Source organism: Amblyomma americanum, chromosome 2 (genome assembly GCF_052857255.1).
Source record: "Amblyomma americanum isolate KBUSLIRL-KWMA chromosome 2, ASM5285725v1, whole genome shotgun sequence".
In the NCBI taxonomy this organism is placed as follows: Eukaryota; Metazoa; Arthropoda; class Arachnida; order Ixodida; family Ixodidae; genus Amblyomma; species Amblyomma americanum.
Window position 1 is genome coordinate 144,829,713 of NC_135498.1, and position 18,716 is coordinate 144,848,428.

Genomic DNA, 18,716 nt, shown 5'->3' on the forward strand with positions numbered 1-18,716 from the left:
CCGGTTACGGATTGGAGCTGCCTACAGCAAGCACTACCTTCACAAGATCGGAATAGAAATTAACGCAAACTGCGTCCACAGTCTGGAGACTACTGGACACCTTTGCGAGTTCCCAAACTACACTGATGAGAGGAGAACACTGTGAGCGACCGTGAGACAACTGGAAACTCGCCCTCTTTCTGAAGAAACTCTTCTAAGCTCCAGGGGAAGACGTGCTGATTGCTGTTGTTTGACGAAGGCCGTGCTGAATCTTTATGTGAAACAGGCCTGGATACCCGTCTGTGACCACCTGTGTACTGCCTACGCGGTTTACACGGTTTACATCATGCGTGAGGGTACACATCTGTGTTTTCATGGAGCTCCTACTCCAGTATGTGTTAATAGCAGGCGTCGGTGTGTGTTCAAGACATGAACTTCACGTGCGTCTACTCACCGCGATGCGAGTGCCAGCCTGTGTGTGTGTGTGTGTGTTTGTGTGTGTGTGTGTGTGTGTGTGTGTGTGTGTGTGTGTGTGTGTGTGTGTGTGTGTGTGTGTGTGTGTGTGTGTGTGTGTGTGTGTGTGTGTGTGTGTGTGTGTGTGTGTGTGTGTGTGTGTGTGTGTGTGTGTGTGTGTGTGTGTGTGTGTGTGTGTGTGTGTGTGTGTGTGTGTGTGTGTGTGTGTGTGTGTGTGTGTGTGTGTGTGTGTGTGTGTGTGTGTGTGTGTGTGTGTGTGTGTGTGTGTGTGTGTGTGTGTGTGTGTGTGTGTGTGTGTGTGTGTGTGTGTGTGTGTGTGTGTGTGTGTGTGTGTGTGTGTGTGTGTGTGTGTGTGTGTGTGTGTGTGTGTGTGTGTGTGTGTGTGTGTGTGTGTGTGTGTGTGTGTGTGTGTGTGTGTGTGTGTGTGTGTGTGTGTGTGTGTGTGTGTGTGTGTGTGTGTGTGTGTGTGTGTGTGTGTGTGTGTGTGTGTGTGTGTGTGTGTGTGTGTGTGTGTGTGTGTGTGTGTGTGTGTGTGTGTGTGTGTGTGTGTGTGTGTGTGTGTGTGTGTGTGTGTGTGTGTGTGTGTGTGTGTGTGTGTGTGTGTGTGTGTGTGTGTGTGTGTGTGTGTGTGTGTGTGTGTGTGTGTGTGTGTGTGTGTGTGTGTGTGTGTGTGTGTGTGTGTGTGTGTGTGTGTGTGTGTGTGTGTGTGTGTGTGTGTGTGTGTGTGTGTGTGTGTGTGTGTGTGTGTGTGTGTGTGTGTGTGTGTGTGTGTGTGTGTGTGTGTGTGTGTGTGTGTGTGTGTGTGTGTGTGTGTGTGTGTGTGTGTGTGTGTGTGTGTGTGTGTGTGTGTGTGTGTGTGTGTGTGTGTGTGTGTGTGTGTGTGTGTGTGTGTGTGTGTGTGTGTGTGTGTGTGTGTGTGTGTGTGTGTGTGTGTGTGTGTGTGTGTGTGTGTGTGTGTGTGTGTGTGTGTGTGTGTGTGTGTGTGTGTGTGTGTGTGTGTGTGTGTGTGTGTGTGTGTGTGTGTGTGTGTGTGTGTGTGTGTGTGTGTGTGTGTGTGTGGACATAACCCCATGAAACTAATTGTATTATGCCATCATCAACTTTCATTCGCTCTTTCCCTTTTCCCTTTCCCCAGTGCGGAGTAGCAGGCCAGGCTCATGTTACCACCGTCCGGCATCTCCTCCTTTCCTCTGATTAAAATTCCTTTCTCTCCCTCTCTCTCTGTCTAGAAATGCTTCCATGAATTCATTGGTTGCATACCAGACACTAAAAATCAAACACAATGATAAATCTGTCAACCACGATCTGAACTAAAGGCCGTTAGACAAGGGAGAGGCGGAAAGCGCCTCAACAGCGGAGAGGCGGAAAACGGCGAGCGGCCGTTAAGGACATTTCTTTGCTTCGGACTGCCTCGTTTGAGCGAGCGCGCCCATTCGTTACACCAAACATGCCTGTCGCGTCATGCAACGGTGAGAGTGTGCTGTAAGTGGCAATCCCTCACCGCTTCCCTCGATCATTGCAGGACAAAGAGGGCGGCTGAGCTCATTCTCACCATTTCGTCGGCGGAACATCGAGCGTCGTGTTCACCATGCCCATCGTCCTGTACTACCTTGTCGGCAGTCCGCCCTGCGGCTTCATCTGGTCTCTGGCCAAGGAGATTGGTGTGCAGGTCTGCCTCAAGGAGTTGGACTTCGCGAAGAAGGAGCACCTTGGTGAAGACTTTCTCAAGGTGAGTACTACGATAAAAACTCACAATCTCTTCCACTCGTCTAAAACAATCCTGTATGCGGCAGTTGCGGCTATCCTCTTCCGAGTGTCGATCGCTGTTTATGAAGGCTTCCCGTTCAGTTTACCGGTCGACGTTCTGTGTTGGTGGCGTGAGAAAAATGTTGTGTTAAATGCTTCCAAGTGTGTGCAAAAGCATACGTCGCAACAGTTTTCGCATTCGACTGTATGCAAGAGGATGTGAAGAAACGAAACAGAAAGAAGAGAGTTGGAGTCAAGTGAAGTGGTATCTAACGATGTCGCCACCCACACTTTTATTTTTTATTTTCGATCAGTGACAGTGGGACAAAATTTGAGGAAATGAACACCTTCAGTAAAATTTGCAGAGATAATGCCCCAGTTAACCTAGAGGAAGACATAATATAGGGCCGGTTTTTTCGAACTAATCACACGACACACACTATAGGACACGACACGCGCGTAGAGCTGTCTGTATAGCGGCGATTAGCACAAACTCTATGCCATGCTGTGGTGCCGCTGCGAATTAGTCTAAAAAGGATCGGCGCGCAAAACGGCACCGCTTCCTTCTTTCCGTGAGTTCTCCACCGGCACGCCCAGAAGTTGTTGTCAGAGTCCTGTTGTTAAAATATATTTTGCTCATGTTTTTGGTGTCAGGAGTACACATCCCGCACGGGGACATTAAGTGTGCGCGCTGTGTAGTGGAGCGCTTGCAGGACTATGAGCGCGCATTTCTTCTCAGGACAGAGCTTCTATTTATAAAGAGATAATTTGCGTGGCCCCATGCAAATACGAGGCGGTGTTTATTAACAACCATCGCAGTGCAAATTGGTTTGTGTCAGAACAACCCTTTAATAGCAGGTTTTATTACACTGTGCGTGTGTTGTGATCCACTATCCAGCCAGTACGGGGATGATTTAATCATTTACTCGCGCTGCATTTCAATATATTTCTTTTTGCGATTGCCAATACTTTCGCTGTGAGTGGAACCATGAACTCAGATGGACGGATGGTAAGAAGTGAGTAGAATCAGACGAAGAGGTTGCATTAGAGTGGTCTTAAATACTTTACGTGCCTTTCAGGCCCTGCTTAGGAAGTTAGATAGCGCTCGGGAAGGCAATTTTGTATTGCTCTCCCTTCCCACCTGCCAAACGACTAAATATCTATTCGCACCTAAGTAACACGTTGTGACTAAAACTTAAGAGCGCGAAGACATGCAAAACATGGTTAGCTTGAGCAGTTACAATTTTCGAGAGTGATAACGTTTCTAGATTGTTTTCTACGGAAGGCGCATGAGAGTGACGAAATCTTGCATACCTGAAAAGACGAATGCCAAAAATTTCGCCTCCATTGTTGAGATGCACAAGCTGTGCAGGTCTGATTTTAAATTCTCTCCAGAGTACGTGTCTACTACAAAACGCTCCACTGTATTCACACAGAAGACAGCAATTTATTTCCCCTCTCTTGTTTAGACCTTCCACACCGTGGAGCGATGAGAGACTGATACTCGCGAGGTCGCTAGCATCGACAAACAACCAACAGTTTCTCGTGAATTTTAAAACAGGCTTGGCTCTACTTAGGCTGTGTGCAGAAGAACATTAGTGGCGCCCCCAAACCCTAAGGAGCCACCTCTAGTCCGTGAAAATCACAGATAGAGTAGTTACACGTATGTATATAAAGACTGTGATAGCTTAGGTACTGTGCTGAACCGTGCTTGGGCTCCGGTGGTGGAGCGCTGTTACTTTTTTGTATTTGTGTGCACGTGTCAGCATAATCTTCAGAACAGTTGTCCATATTCTAGCCGCTACCCTTTCTATCTATTCCTCTTATTTGCGCTTCGCCTCCTTGTACTCTCTCCTGTCCATTTTATTTCCGCCGACCGGAGCTCAGCTGTTCATATAGTAGTCAGTAGTTCTATCGCAGAGGAATAAACACGTTCAGGCTAGTAAATACAGCTTTTTTAAAACAGTGAGCAATCATGTTCAATGTCTTCAAAGACAAATGCGCACACAAAACATGGTACCTCGAAAATATACCAGTGTGAACTGTTATGACAATGCAGTTGGCTAAGCATTTATGTGCTGTGTCCCCACGTACATACTCTTTGTTGCAATCTACACCGTACTCCACCCTGTGTTCTTCTTTTATTGCAGCTCAACCCTTTCCACAAGGTGCCTACCATTGACGATGATGGCTTCGTTGTTTACGAGAGGTACAGTTCCAGAAAAAATTGTCAATGCTACATTTGGTATTGCACCGTTCACAAGACTAACAGTGTTTAGTGTGTCAATAAGCTAGCTTCGTAGTCACAAAGCAAGTGTCTACCGTACTGGAGCCGTAAACGTCCACTTTACTAGTGCGGCGATAAGTCTACCTCTCTCGCCCTATGTAGAGAAAAAAAATTTGCTGACAAGTACAGGAGACGCAGATAAGAGGGTTTTTGTAAATTAAGTTGTGCAGGCAAATCTGATAGCGTGCAATAGGAAGCAAAAACTTAAGTTCGATTCTGACTGCAGCTGCTGTCATAAGAATCCTTTATTCAAATGTCGAGATAACTTTATCGCCGAGTTTCACAATATTTTGTACGTCTTCCTAGAGGCAAATGTTCGAAGAAAAGAATTGCGCTGCATTATTTTGGTATCTAAGGCTGCTACGTTCGCCTGCTGACTTGCACAGTACGATACTTGTGCTTTAAAACTTCTTTTATAGGCGTCTTCCGCTCATTTGGTAGTTTTGAAAACATGGCTGTCTTTCGGCAACTCGCGAAAACTGTCCTGTTCTCTGAACTTAACATAATCGTTAACCACTGGTGATCAGCGAAAGCTGGTGGTGACCGACAAACGGCTACAATAACCTATCCAGCCTTGGTGTCATGTTCTTAATATAGCCGATTTCAGCGATGGCAGATATTTTCTTTCTCACAACCTTCGTCACTTCATTCATTGAATGCGAAAACAGAGTACTTTCACTTCTGTATGGCATTTACAGTTTCATTCCACTGCGATCATGAATGATGCGAAAGGCTATTGGGAATTGAGCCAAACTGCAGAAATGGTCAGTGAGGAACGCGTTACTAATATATACCAATAAAACAAAGGCGGTACTTTTCAGAGCAAAGAATTGTCAATAAAGCTGTAACATTCCCCTAGTCCCAGACAATAATATAATAGAGGTAACCCGGACACTAAAACACTAGGCACGCATTTCAATGAACATATGCTCTGGGACCATCACATAGAACACCTACAAGTCAAACTTGCCCATGTGGCAGGTATTTTGCGGATATTTCAACGCACGTTGCCGACTAAAACTGAGCTTTCAATCTATCATGCCCTCTTTCAACCCAATATTCACTACTTCCACTTAATATGGGGAAGTACAACTCTGACTAATTTAAACAAATTATTAGTGCAACAAAAAATGCATTAAGAACGATAGCCAACGTTTCATATTTATCGTCCTCAGCAGAGCTAATTTATAGATGCAGAATTCTAAATTTTCGTAGGTTATATGACTCGATTACTAACACTTTACAAGACCCAAAATCATCAGAACGTTACCTTACTTACCTGCATATCTAACCGCAGAGAAAACCCAGCACCTAACTTAACACGCCATCATGAATACTGGTACATACCATGACCACACACGAATTATGGCTTTCAAGCCCTAAGGCATGCATTATCCTCTGATTTGAAGCAGTTTGGACTCACCAAAGACAACACTTCAGCCGTATCTGCAAAAAGATTACTCGAGTTGCTTCTGTAGCGTCTTCCTCATTTTCGTGTTGTTAACCTATGATTGAAGTTGTTTTTGTGTTTTCTGTATTGCCAGTCTTTCACAAATGCAAAAAAAAAAGTCCAGGTAACAACTGTTTTTCGATCGCGGAAAATTTTAAACTGCCCTCGCGTTTCCTTAATTCATGCTCTTTTCTTGCTTTTATTATTATCCCTTAATACTTCGTGGCATTGCTTAGCACCGCGCTGCCGGTCAAATCATGGGTGACAGTGAGCATCGTCAAGCCGCTGCTACGCTGCTTTTCCTCCCTTTACTTCAAACATGTACATTGTGTACGTTGTTTGGAATAAAAAATATTGCACTGTATTGTTTGATAATATTAGCTCAGGCTTTCTAATTCAATGTTGATTAAAAATACATTCAAATGTTAAACATACAGAGAAGAGTACAGAAAGAGGTTCCATAGTTTACCACTGTACTGGAGCCTCTGAAAATAAAGTGCATATAACTATGAAACAAAACAGCCTGTACCTAACTACAATATTGCTAGTCAGCGGTATTTAAGAAACATACGACAGAATTACACTAAAAACAAAAATAGTGAAGATTTTAAAGACAGAGGAATGACCAAATTGATATAATGCGGCTTAAGAATTATCATAATAAATCAAGGGTCTAAAATGAACCACTAAGGTTTAGACACATATGAGAGCACACATGACTCCGTTTTCACATATAAGGCAATAAATTCTATCACTTGAATAAATAGAAACCAATCGTCTGAATTCCATAGCTAGTTCAAATATTTTGTATTGAAAAATTTTCGTACTTTTCAAATCCAGCGTGATTTTGATTACTCCGTTCTTGAATTTATATAAACGGAAGACGGTTAATTATAGTTATTTAAACACAACATAAGTAAATACATTTTAAGGGAAAAAATACCGCGCGAACACAGACGACGGACGAAGAAGAGGTGCACAACACAAGCGCTGTCTCGACACTAACTTTTTTTTTTTAGTTGCGAGACAGCGCTTGTGTTGTGCACCTCTTCTTCGTCCGTCGTCTATGTTCGCGCTGTATTTTTTCCTTTAAAATGTACGTAACCCAACTAGCCCAACTTTCCATCCTATTACAATAAGTAAATACGACAAAATTTATTTTGTGAGAATAAATTTATGGCTAAATTTTTGATTGAGTAATTGTGGGCGAGGGGGTGCAGAGATGGAGCTTGTAAATAATGAACTCCCTATAGTGCAAAAGAAAGAAATCACGAGTCTACTGCAGTTTACCTGTGCAGAATATCCAGCTTAAGAAGAGATATTCTTCTCTGATTCTTCCGTCCACGCACGCTTTCTGAACACGCCCATGTTTGCGTTTCAAGGATGGCGTAAGACGACATCCACGACGTCATTCATCATAAGTTTTCCTCAAGCAATAAAAGTTACTTATCCTCGTTTCCATACCGACGCCGGCGACGCAGCAACGCCATCGCCTACTACTTGCTGCGAAGGTATGCCCCAGGCTCCGTGCTGTACCCCACCTGTGTCAAGGAACGCACTCGGATCGACCAAGTGCTTGCCTGCGCTTCCTGCAACATTCATCCTGACTTGGCGACCTTCTTGGTGAGTACGCCTTGTGCATGCCTTCTCTGTCTCTCTATTTTTTCTTTGTTTTTATCTCCTGCGACAGCGACATAGAAACGCAGCATGACTCGCGCGCGAGCGGCGCAAACTTTCTAACTTTTTACATTTTTGTAAATATTGTGAACAGCGTATAAACCTCTATACTCTGTTCTTTCTCTCTATCAATCCCCTCTGTACTTCTCCTTGCTATCCTCTCCCTATCCTATTATTTCCGCTGGTCGCAGCTCGGGTGCTAAGTATATTAACGATTGAAGCAGCTGGCAACATTTTTTCCTTCCTTTTTTGCATTTTCTTGCAATATTAAAGCAGTACTACTACTACTACTCCTACTGCTATTATTAGTACTACTACTACTATACTCCTACTACTAATGTACTGCTACTACTTATGTACTGCTACTACTACTGCTACTACTTATGTACTGCTACTACTTATGTACTGCTACTACTACTACTACTACTACTACTACTACTACTACTACTATTGCTACTATTGTTTTGCTTCACCTGCTGTCCTGAACAGTACTATTCCAAGGAAGCTGACAATTTAGCAGCACATTCAGATCAACGGTGCGGTACGCATGACATTTTTAAAGTCTATGTTACGTTGTAAGAATCAGCTGAAGCACTGGGTAGGCGACTGAGAGCGTTAGCTGTCGACATTGTTCTTTCGTATCTATTGAGCTCTCAGCTTTGCGATATGCTAGCCCTACTGTTTAAGGCGCCGAATGGAGCGGCACTATCTGTGTACTACTGTTGGAAAATAGCGACCACAGAAAAATATAAAAATTTCATTCTTTTATAAGAATCCTGAGATAAACACAATTTTTGACCACTCTAGTCCAACAACGCGTGCTTATCAAGACTTCCCATCCTTTTCAGCACTAATAGAAAACCGAAAGAGAACAAAACAGCGGCTCGTATACTATGCAAGACGTGGCTAACGTGTTCAACTGTATTCACATGACTTCCTAATAAAATACGAGCAATCGCTAAAATTTCATCAACAGAAGGAGGAGAATAAAGTAACATAAGGACGGAATTTGGGGCATGGTATTATGATTCCACAAACGTGAGTTTGCAAAGAATTATTTAACGATTTTTTGCGTGTTCTCTTTGTAAACCAGAAAGGTTTCTCTCTCGGCTCTATAGGAACTTGGGTACGGAACCCAAAAACACTGTGGCAATCAGTAAAACTGAGCATTCTCAAATCGAGTTAAGAAAACAGAGAAATTTTTCTTTGGAAGGAAAAAATAAACGTGTTCTTGTGGTTCAATACTGGAAATACGTGGAAGCGCTAAACTATGAGCAATTAGATACCATGCTGTTCAGTTTCATATCTTGCCCTTTAGTGCCTTCGTTAGAGTTACCAAACGAGACCGCTTTGCTGCTTAAAATCTGAGCCATTCGACAGTTTTTCAATTCTTCAAAAGACAGTGGAAAGCCATTATATTTGGTCACACTAGATGCCGCGGAAATAATTTTAGCAGTTTGTTTATATTCTGCGTTGCTCCAAATCTTCTCCTTTACAACTTGCGCCGCAAAATTAAGCTAAATAGTTTGTAGCATTTCAGTAGCGGCTCTACAACATTAATATTATACTAACGCCCAGCTATGACTTACAATTTTATCGCAATGATTACGTAGAGCCCCAAAACGTGTGAGCCTAAACGGAGCAGCTAGTGATAAGATGGAGCAGAGATACCCGAAAGAAGGCGTGAATAACTTTCATGAGTCACTAGCCAAAATTATCTGTTTTTTTCTAGGTGTTAGTAGGAAAGTATTCCATTGTAGATCCTGATGATGCCGGTTTGTGTATTGTTCATTCGCATAATATCACAAGTGACATCAGTTACAGCAATACGCAGACACTGATGCGTGGTAGAGGTGGACCGTCCCAAGGAATCGGAGTCCCTGTGTGCATTCATCTAGTGCTCATTTAGAAGAGCATCGGTGCCAGATTTGGGCCCAAGTTCTCATAATCATTTCCTTCAAATTTCTATACAGCGCCCACGTGTCTTTGACAGCACGAAACCAACAGCTGAGGAAGTGACTGCCCTCGAGAAAAACGTCATTAAAGGCATCGAGAACCTGATTGGCGACGGCAAGTTTGCCGTTGGGGACAAGCTCACCATCGCCGACCTCTGCCTCATCGGCCACGTTGTTCTCGCTCTCGAGGTAAGCTCCATAGTTCCAAAAATCCCTCACACCATTACCCTGTCTCAAGAAATGTTTGCGAACCCGCCACTATACTGCACGCGTGCCGCCATGAGCGGAGCTACTTCAGTCAAAATATACTATCCTCCATTTCAGGATGTGATTATGATGCTGATTATAGCTTTTTTGGCACAAGGGCATCTGTGATCAAAGAGCGTCATGACACAGGGTATTTTCGAATTCTCAAGGTGGGGGCGAAGACCCATTTTCCAAGCATTTTACCCCTGATGAGCCTAGCGCCAGGCTAGCGGAAGGCTTGTACTCATTGTATCAGCAGTGGGTGCCCGGTGCCACTGGGGATCGAACCCCGCACCTCCCGCATGCGAGGCGAATTCTCAACCACTCGACCACCGCTGCGGTATCCATCTCAGGAGGGCGCGGCTATCTGGTAGTTGGTTCCTCTTTTCTAACATGAAGCGGCGGTTGCTTTTAAACTTACTACCATAACGAAAATAAAGAGTGTAAGGACGCCGGCGAAGGAAAGATAAAGCTGGCAATATTGCCTAAACCCGCATTAATGAGGTACTGAAGAAATTAATGACCCGGCGGCTACGAACGCAGCAAGCGGGCTCTATGGTCGTAGAACAAAATGCCCGCCGCTCTCTGCCGTGCTCAATTTAAAGCTGACAACGAAGTGACGAGGTACTGCATGCAAAGTAACCACTGCAGCCTGGAACAGCGTAGAATCTGCTCCGCCTGGATGCGATAAATCGAGATAAATCTGGTCGCGACATGCATCACAAAACAAAGGGATAAAGCCGCGTGCTGGCAGCGTTGAAGGATGAACCAACAAAAACATTTGAGGCCATATATATATGGAAAAAAAGGAACAAAGATCGAACTCAACGCCTTATGCCTCCCAACTTAGCACACATGGTACAGAGCTGCCGCTCACCATCGCTTTCACAACGCTGTCTTACTAGAAGCCACAAGTGTGTTATTCGTGTTTTATTCGCTTTCACTTGTTGTTTGGTTGTCACTGACGGCACGTGGCCTTGACATTTTTAGTGTGCACATCAGATGCAACCACGCTCAAGATGAGAGCACAGATAAATTGGTAAAGAGCGCACACTTCCACAGGGCCCAGCGGCCCATTTGACTGCAGCGCACAAAGCGCTAGGAGGGAAGTATTGCCGCGTTGGCCAGTTGGTTTTTCTCAGTTGTTGGCTAAATATTTCCCATTTTTTCTCAAAACGATATATTTTTTTCAAAATATTATAATTTAGAGTGAATACAGCCAAGGTAATAAATATAAGAATGAGTGCAATAAAATAAATACAAAGCCCACTAATAATGAACATCAGGGCTGGATTGTTTTTGATCACTTCATCGTCAATCACCACTTCGCTTTTACTAGTTTTTGCGTTACTAGTTGCGAGGACCAGCTCGGCTACTTCCATTTCCTTTCTAGCCTCTCCTGTAAAGACCGTAGAAATTTTCGGGAATTCCTTCTCAACATGCGTACATAAGGGATTGTGTGACTAAAGAGCTGGGAGAGGTTGGAAGCAATCAATGGAAGGGTCACTGCCACTATAGCTGGAAGAAATCCGAGGACGCAGCACTCGAAGCCTGAATGAAGTCTAATGGGCCAGGGTTCTGCATCCAAGGCTGGGCAGCAAATTTAAGGGGAACATCAAGCTAAATTTCTTCTCGCGACACTAGTCAGGCAGCCATGATAACAGCATTCTCCCTTCATCTCTGCACATTTTCCCGAGAAAGCACATTTAGAACGCCGGTCTTTAGCGAAACCAATATTTCCCACGTTAGTAAACAAAATTCCCTTTTTCCTTCAGTGGCTTGATGTTCCCACGATCTGGCGACACTGTAGGGGGGGACACTTCATGGTTTGAGGGGGCTACTTCAGGTTTCGATTTTAAGCACGCGCATTTTTAATGCTAGAACGTGCTATCCCCAGCTGCGATCGGTGTCTTAATGGTGGGATATTTTATTTGGTATGCTGTGTAATTTAGGCGTGAACACTTTTCTTGGCATAGTAAAAATGTGTTGCGAGTGGTATTCAGCAGTGATCAGTGGAGCTTTGCCACAGCCTTTCACCAACAGTGGCATTACAGAAGAGCGACCCTTGATGCCTTTTGACATACATTTTTATATTGTTCATATAAAGAAAAACAAACCGATGTAATTGACGCTGCCATTTGGCACAGTATTAACCTCGTTTCCGACTTCGCAATAAAGATCGGTTGTCGCTCCTGCTAGGCGGAATCAGCTCAAAAACGTAAATTACGAGCATGTGTTAGTATGATAAACATTATGCCAAAACAGCGCGAACAGGCAAAGCGTGCAAAAGCGGCCAATCGACGAAATTGCGAACACACGCAATGTGAGCAGTGCTTCAAAAAGGGCTAGTTGGTCTGAAGTTAAGCGCTCACCTAAAATAATGACAGAATATATGCATTTACGAACGATCTCGCGTACAGAACAAGGATGCAACAATACCATTCATACTATAGTACATGGCGAATTCATGTCCCAATGATTTCCGAGCATTAGGCCATGCCCCGACGTTATATTCTGCCCTCTAAACCCCGAAGACCTGACGGACTTTGGATTTTGTCCGACGAAAATTTTGGTCCGACTAAAATTTTGGGGCTGAAGGGGGGGGGGGGGGCGCCGATTTAGGGGCCGCATTTAACTACGGTGTCCCAGTCCCAGATGTATGAAGTAGAAGACCATGAACCCGCATTTTCGACTTGGGGAATTTAAGAATTATCTACCGTGAACGTAAAAGAGGCTGCTTTCCGTGAGCCGCATCTCTTTCCACTGCAAGTGAAACATGATTTATTACACGATAGGGTCGGACCCAAGAGGGGGAGTCTTGATGTTAAGGCATCCAACGCTTGCTGGAGCGTCGACTGTAGCACAGATGCATCTGGATGACAGGACCACAAGGTTATGCCGTCAGCATACGCAAGGACGCGTACAGAAATCATTTTCTCTAGGGCTCGGACAAGAGGTATAAAACTTACGTTAAATAATGTGGGGGTGAGATCAGAGCGCTCGGGTACACCGTGGTTGCAGGTAAAGTGACCAAAAGACTTCCCATTGACGCGTACACGGAAGGTTCTGTTTGTTAAAAATGAGTGAACTGAGAGGAGAAACCGATGCGGGAGACCGAGATCCTGAAGGGTTCCAAGGTTTGCAGACTGAAAGACATTGGCTTATGCCTTTGTGATGTCAGTAGCGATAACCGTAGGAACTAGGTGACTATGGGGAGAATGGTTATGTACGTCCTAAGCCAAAACAGCAAGATCGTCTTCCGTTCCCATTTGAGGGCGGAACCGAATTTCACATTCTGGATAACAATCATTCGATTCCAGCCACCATGACAAGCGAGCTGCTAGAATGTGTTCATAAAGCTTGTAGATAGTAGGCGTAAGTGAAATAGGGCGGAGGGCCGAAAGAGAAACCTGGTACAGTTCGTGCAAACTGCAAACGAAAAAAATGGTAGGTGTAACTAAGATGTTCATACGCGCGAGCCGCATGGCAACTGCCTAGTGTCACCTTTTCGTGCACCTTAGCGTGCGCTCCCAGACACCCTCAGAGCGTGCGGAGGTAGTGCTCTCGGTCACAAATGAGATGCCCTCTACTGAGCGTGGCAAGCTCAGTCGGAGACCAGCTACCAAGTGACAACACGGGTGATCCCTTCGTGCCCACCTTTCGCCGGTCGCAAGCCAGAGAGTGGGTCGGAGCAAAAGGTTCACAAACAAAAGAAAGTTTATACAACAAAGAGACGATGCAGAGGTTTTCACAATCACTCGTACGAGCACCTACAAAGTGATTTACAATACAGTGCAACTCGCGCAAAGTATCAATCGAGAAAGATTACAAATCAGCAAAACCTTCGCACCTAAAGAGCACTAATACAAGATATAGACAATCAAACAAAACACAATTTGTTCACCTGGCACTGCGACAGTCCGACGTACAGAGGAGCACAACGGAGCCGTCCCGCAGGTTGGAGCCCTTTGCCTCGCTGGTCCGTGGCTGGGCGAGTGGTGTTCTCCCGGGAGGCGAGCGGGCGCACTTCTCTGAAGCTTGAACGGCGGCTCGGGCTGACGGCAGCGGTCAGCGCCCTTTATTTAGAAGTGTGCTCCGCGTCCGTTCGTTCTTCGCTCCAAGGCAGGCGCACACATGCACACAGTATTAACTGTACTGCCTTGTCTTTCTCGCGCCGGGCGCGCGACACCATTGGTCAAGCGCGAAAACCAGACTCGTGAACTTCCCAGGTCCTTCTCGCGATGCGCCGTCGTCGACGCGAGAGAAAGAGGGAGAGGGTATTAGCACGGTCAAGGCTATGCCCTCTCCATCGACTATGTGTGGAATGTACTTCAACATTCTGAAACAATCGACGGCTCGCGTAGCCTCCCTTTGGCGCCGCGCCGGCGAGCAAAGTGGACGGGGCAGCAGCATACATAAGGTTATGCGCTCTCCGGGGTTCCTTCTCCGCAGTTCGTTTTCTCTACGACGCACGCGGGCGCGATTGCATCAGCGCTGCGGTGGTTTTTAGGAATATGCACCGAATTTTGTTACACTAGTGCATGCAGTCACTTGGCTGGATCGGCTGATCTCGGACTGCTCTCGGCCCTCCTCCCGTTCCGAAGCTTCTTCTTCATATAAACCCCACCTTACATTTGGTGGAGGTGCGAGCCTTGCCTCACAAACGCCGGCCTGAGCTGAACTTTAAAAAATGCACTTTTTCTGCCCGTGAACCCACATTTTTTTGATCAGGTTGTGCCGAAAGTGGAGCACGCCCTGACCCCGCTGAACTTCATGCCGTGACTGCATTTCTCAAACCTTCCCCCTCTAAAGAACTCCGCAGCTTCCCAAGGCTCTGCTCTTATTTTTGGCGTTTCATTCGCAACTTTTCATCAATTACTGCCCCTCTAACTCAGCTGCTCGCAGCAATGCTTATTTTTAGGCTTCGTCAACCGCGTGCGACGACGCCTACAACACTTTGCGTCGTCTCCTCACGGCCCCTCGCATTTTGCGCCATTTCGGCCCGGCGGCCCCGAATGAGGTCCACACAGATGCCAGTGGTATTGGGCACGGTGCAGTGCTCACCCAGCACAAACGCGGATTCGATGAACATGTAGGTGCATATGCCAGCCGCGCACTTACCAAGGCTCAGTCTAACTAGTCTGTGGCTGAAAAAGAGTACCGCGTTTTGTGTGGGCCATAGGCAAGTTTCTACATTACGTGTACGGCGGTCCTTTCGCGGTCGTTACAGATTATCGTGCCCTTTGTTGGCTTTCTTCCCTGAAAGTTCCTTCCGGCCGCTTGGCACAATCGGCGCTGCGTCTCTAAGAATATAACATCCGAGTCGTCTACCCGTCGGGCCGCAAGCATCGAGACGCCGATGGCTTGTCTCGCTCCCCGCTACTCGCCGAAACTGCCAGCCTCTGAGAAATCGACGCCCTTGCGCCGTCTCCCGCCATCAGTGACCTGCCTTCTGAACACGCAAGGATCCCTGGATTAGGGCTCTTTTCGACTTTCTCTCTGACCCATCCCCGGTTCCATCATAAGGCGCCCTTTGCCGTCAAGCTTCGCATGTTGAGATCAGGGATTACCTAATTTATCGCCGTAATTATTAATCTGATCGACGAAAATGGCTCCTCGTCATTCGTCGCCGCCTCTGGTCCTGCTTCTTTCTGCTCACGTTGTCATGCTGACTGACAATGCGGTCACGCGGGCCTTTTCAAGAGTCACACGCACCTCCACCTCCGATACGGCGGGCGTGGCATGCACAATTTCTTTTTGAGATACTTACGCTCGTGCCACCACTTCCAACCCCGCAAGACACCCACTAACCATACTGGTGGCGAGTTTCGGCCGCTATCTTCTCCGCATCGCCCTTTCGACCATGTTGGCATTGATTTATACGGGCCACTACCATGCATTGCTTCTGGCAAACGATGGGTTATTGTTGCCTTTGATCACTTCGCGAGGCATATTGAAACCGCCGCGCTCCCTGCTGCGACAACACAGGATGCAGCATCCTTTCTTCTGCGTTGGTTCATGCTTAGATCGGTACCTGACGTCATGCAAGCTCTTCTGCGCGAGTGAAACGTCATCCTTCGGAATAGCACTGTTTACCGCCCTCAGATAAATGGCCTCAGTGAACGCTTTAACCCCACTCTCGGTGACATGCTGGCTAAGTACGTCGGTTCGAACCACACGAACTGTGACATGATTCTCTCCGGTATTACATTCGCGTACTATGCAGCTACAAAGTCCACCAACAGGGTTTTCTCCTTTCTTCTTTCTTTATCGTCGATACATCTCCGTTTCCATTGATGCTTTCTCCCCTACCACCGTGACACATCCGAGTGCACCACGGTGTTCCAAGTCACCAGGCACGAAGAAGATAGCCGTCAGATCGCCCGTCGCTCACGACAGCTAGCCAGTCCCTCCCAAAAAAAAAAGCCGCGACGGTGAACATCAACCTGGCCAGCATTTCCCTCCCGGCCCTTCTGTTTGGCTCTTGATACCTCCCCGTACTCTGGGCCCCTCCAGGAAACTTCTCGCCAAATATCAAGGCCCCTACCGCATCATGAAGCAAACTTATCCTATATTGTCGATTCCCTCACGTCGTCTCCCGATCTCAGACGCCGCGGCTACGAGGCAGTCCATATCCAGCATCTCAGGACATACTTCGACCCTGCTGTCTTGCCCATCCCTTAAGTCGCCATGGTTGCTTCTCTTCTGCCCGGAGGCCACTGTAAGAAGGAGATGGGCATACGCGCAAGCTGCATGGGCATCGCCTACTGCAAGCTCCTGGCTGAACTGGCTGATCTCGGACTGCTGCTGACCCTCCTCGTGTTCCGAGGCTTCTCTAAATAAACCTCACCTTGCATCGAGTATTAACGCAGAAGAGTAGGAATTGCGAAAGCACACGAGGCAACTCCGCCTCAAAGGCAACCGTATGTAAGATCTTATCGTCACCCGCTAGCGGCAGCCGCACGCTTGGAAGAGCTGGGGGGGGGGGGGGGGGGGCTGCCACTTTTCCGCGTTGACGGAGGAGCTGCGAAAGTCGTCCGCCGCTGGCGCTCCGTCAAATGTCAAAGGTTGAGGCTTCGCATAAAGCTAGGGCTTTTCAATTGTGATAGCGAAGTAGAGCTTTCGCGCTGAAACAAAGAACGCGTAGCACCCGCATGTGCAGACGGCCTCGGTCGTCACTGTCCATATTCGGTGATGCACGGGTGGTGCCATCCATCGGTAGTTGGGTTCCTTAGCTCCCAGTGCCATGTGTCGTTTTTTCTGAGGCGTGATTTCGCTGAGTGTCGACTCTTTACAAATTTCTTTGCCTACGATGAAAGTTCGGTTATTCCTAATCACTCACGGCCACTTAGGATGTTAGAGATGCGTGTCATTATTTCAGTCACCTTATCAATAACGTTTGTAGTGGCATTCACATTGAGCGCAGCGAGGAGCGACTTTAATCTTTGACCTGTCGAAAAACGACGGTAACTTGCTTCGGTCATCGCCGCCGTGTAGTTAATTGCTGCGTGCACAAGGTTTCCCAATACCATTGTTCTCCAGTTTTATGCGTGTGCCTGCCTAACCTTTTTGCCGCCCCTACTACAGGGCACTATTTTATTCTTTATCCCAGTTGTGCTGCTGTGTTGCCTTTGAGCTAGAATGAAGGTAACAGCTTATTACATGCTCGTCCATCTTTTGTTGCAGAACGGTTCCGTCAACAAGGACAACTACCCTAAGCTAGCCGGCTACTACGAACATGTGAAGTCCGAGCTCCCGTACTTCGATCAAGTGTACGGCCCTGCCATAGATTCTGCTAAGCGAGTTTGGGCTAGGCTGAAGTAAACCAAGCAAGAGGCCTTCGTATTAAATTCGTCTTCTTTTGTGTAGTATTGCACGTGAAACGGCGCGTATGTCTTGGGCACTCTTCTTGTGGCAACTGCATATAGGTGATTTGACTTACGATGTTAACAGGGACCTTTTCCACACAAAACCGCCAAGAGTTGTACTATTTTTCTGTGCTACACTATGTGTTTGCGTGCTCCTTGCGCCATTTACAGAGAATGCTGGGAAAGCTACTAATGCTGGATTCCGTGGAGGTAACGTCTGAGGCAGTCACCGCGACCAGTAAGTCTCTCACGTTAGCACTTGGGCTCGTGGACAGGATGAATGGTAAAAACCGCTTCCAATGCCTTTCATGCTCCTCGTTGAAAGGAAGGTTGTGGTTTGAGCTGACAATGTGAAATTAGCGGAAGCGAGCCTGAACAGTAGCTAGGGACCGTTGGCGTTGTAGTGGGGAGTACTTTGAACCATCGCAGTCTACTTGGGCGACCACAGGGTGCTGCGTGCAGCCGCAGAAGAGTTAATGTGACAAGCATTTCTATCTTACTCTAGCGCACACACGTACTCGCCAACGTGGCCTCATTGCGTTCCGTACTAGTCGTGGGGAAAAATCTTGTACAGGTGGACCAAAAAACAAGCATGGGACTATGGAAGACGTGCTGGCTCTACCGGGGCGCCAATAATGCGAAAAAGTACAGCATCTGTCCGCCATATTTTCCAGCTGCGCTCTCGTGGTATGCGTGAGCGTCCCCTGCTAGAGTGTTCCGCAATATAAGCTTTACACTACTCGAAAACTCTGTTTCGTTTTGGGGCCCCTTGATTACCGCCGACGGACCACCGTCTCTTCTGCCAACCTTCGTTGCTTCGAGAAGCTTCTGCTTTCATTTTGAAACAGCGCAACAAAGACGGGACGTGGAAACTGAGGTGTAAAGACAAACAAGCGCTGACTAACAACTGGGTTTATTGAAAAAAACACACAAAATATATACAGAGTTAGGAAAGATTAATCGCCACGAGAGTCAACTCATGCCACATGTGACGCCAGATATCCAATCTCCCCTTCGGAAAGGGCGACCGATGG

General features: G+C 46.6%; 1 protein-coding gene across 1 annotated transcript; it reads left to right on the forward strand.

The window, feature by feature from the left end:
• The first annotated feature begins 1,893 nt into the window (after positions 1–1,893).
• Positions 1,894–18,510, forward strand: LOC144119148 (glutathione S-transferase 1-1-like). The gene is made up of 5 exons (XM_077651844.1): positions 1,894–2,182; positions 4,350–4,408; positions 7,418–7,559; positions 9,587–9,757; positions 17,501–18,510. The coding sequence occupies exons 1-5, from the start codon at positions 2,042–2,044 to the stop codon at positions 17,636–17,638; spliced, it is 651 nt and encodes a 216-aa protein (XP_077507970.1). The 5' UTR covers positions 1,894–2,041; the 3' UTR covers positions 17,639–18,510.
• The last annotated feature ends 206 nt before the right edge of the window (positions 18,511–18,716 follow it).

Excerpts from the sequence above, each read along its gene's own strand:
- LOC144119148 (XM_077651844.1), top strand. The coding sequence starts at position 2,042 with ATGCCCATCGTCCTGTACTACCTTGTCGGCAGTCCGCCCTGCGGCTTC. Across the intron at positions 4,409-7,417 it reads GGCTTCGTTGTTTACGAGAG|CAACGCCATCGCCTACTACT; the intron begins GTACAGTTCCAG and ends CCGGCGACGCAG. Across the intron at positions 7,560-9,586 it reads CTGACTTGGCGACCTTCTTG|CGCCCACGTGTCTTTGACAG; the intron begins GTGAGTACGCCT and ends ATTTCTATACAG.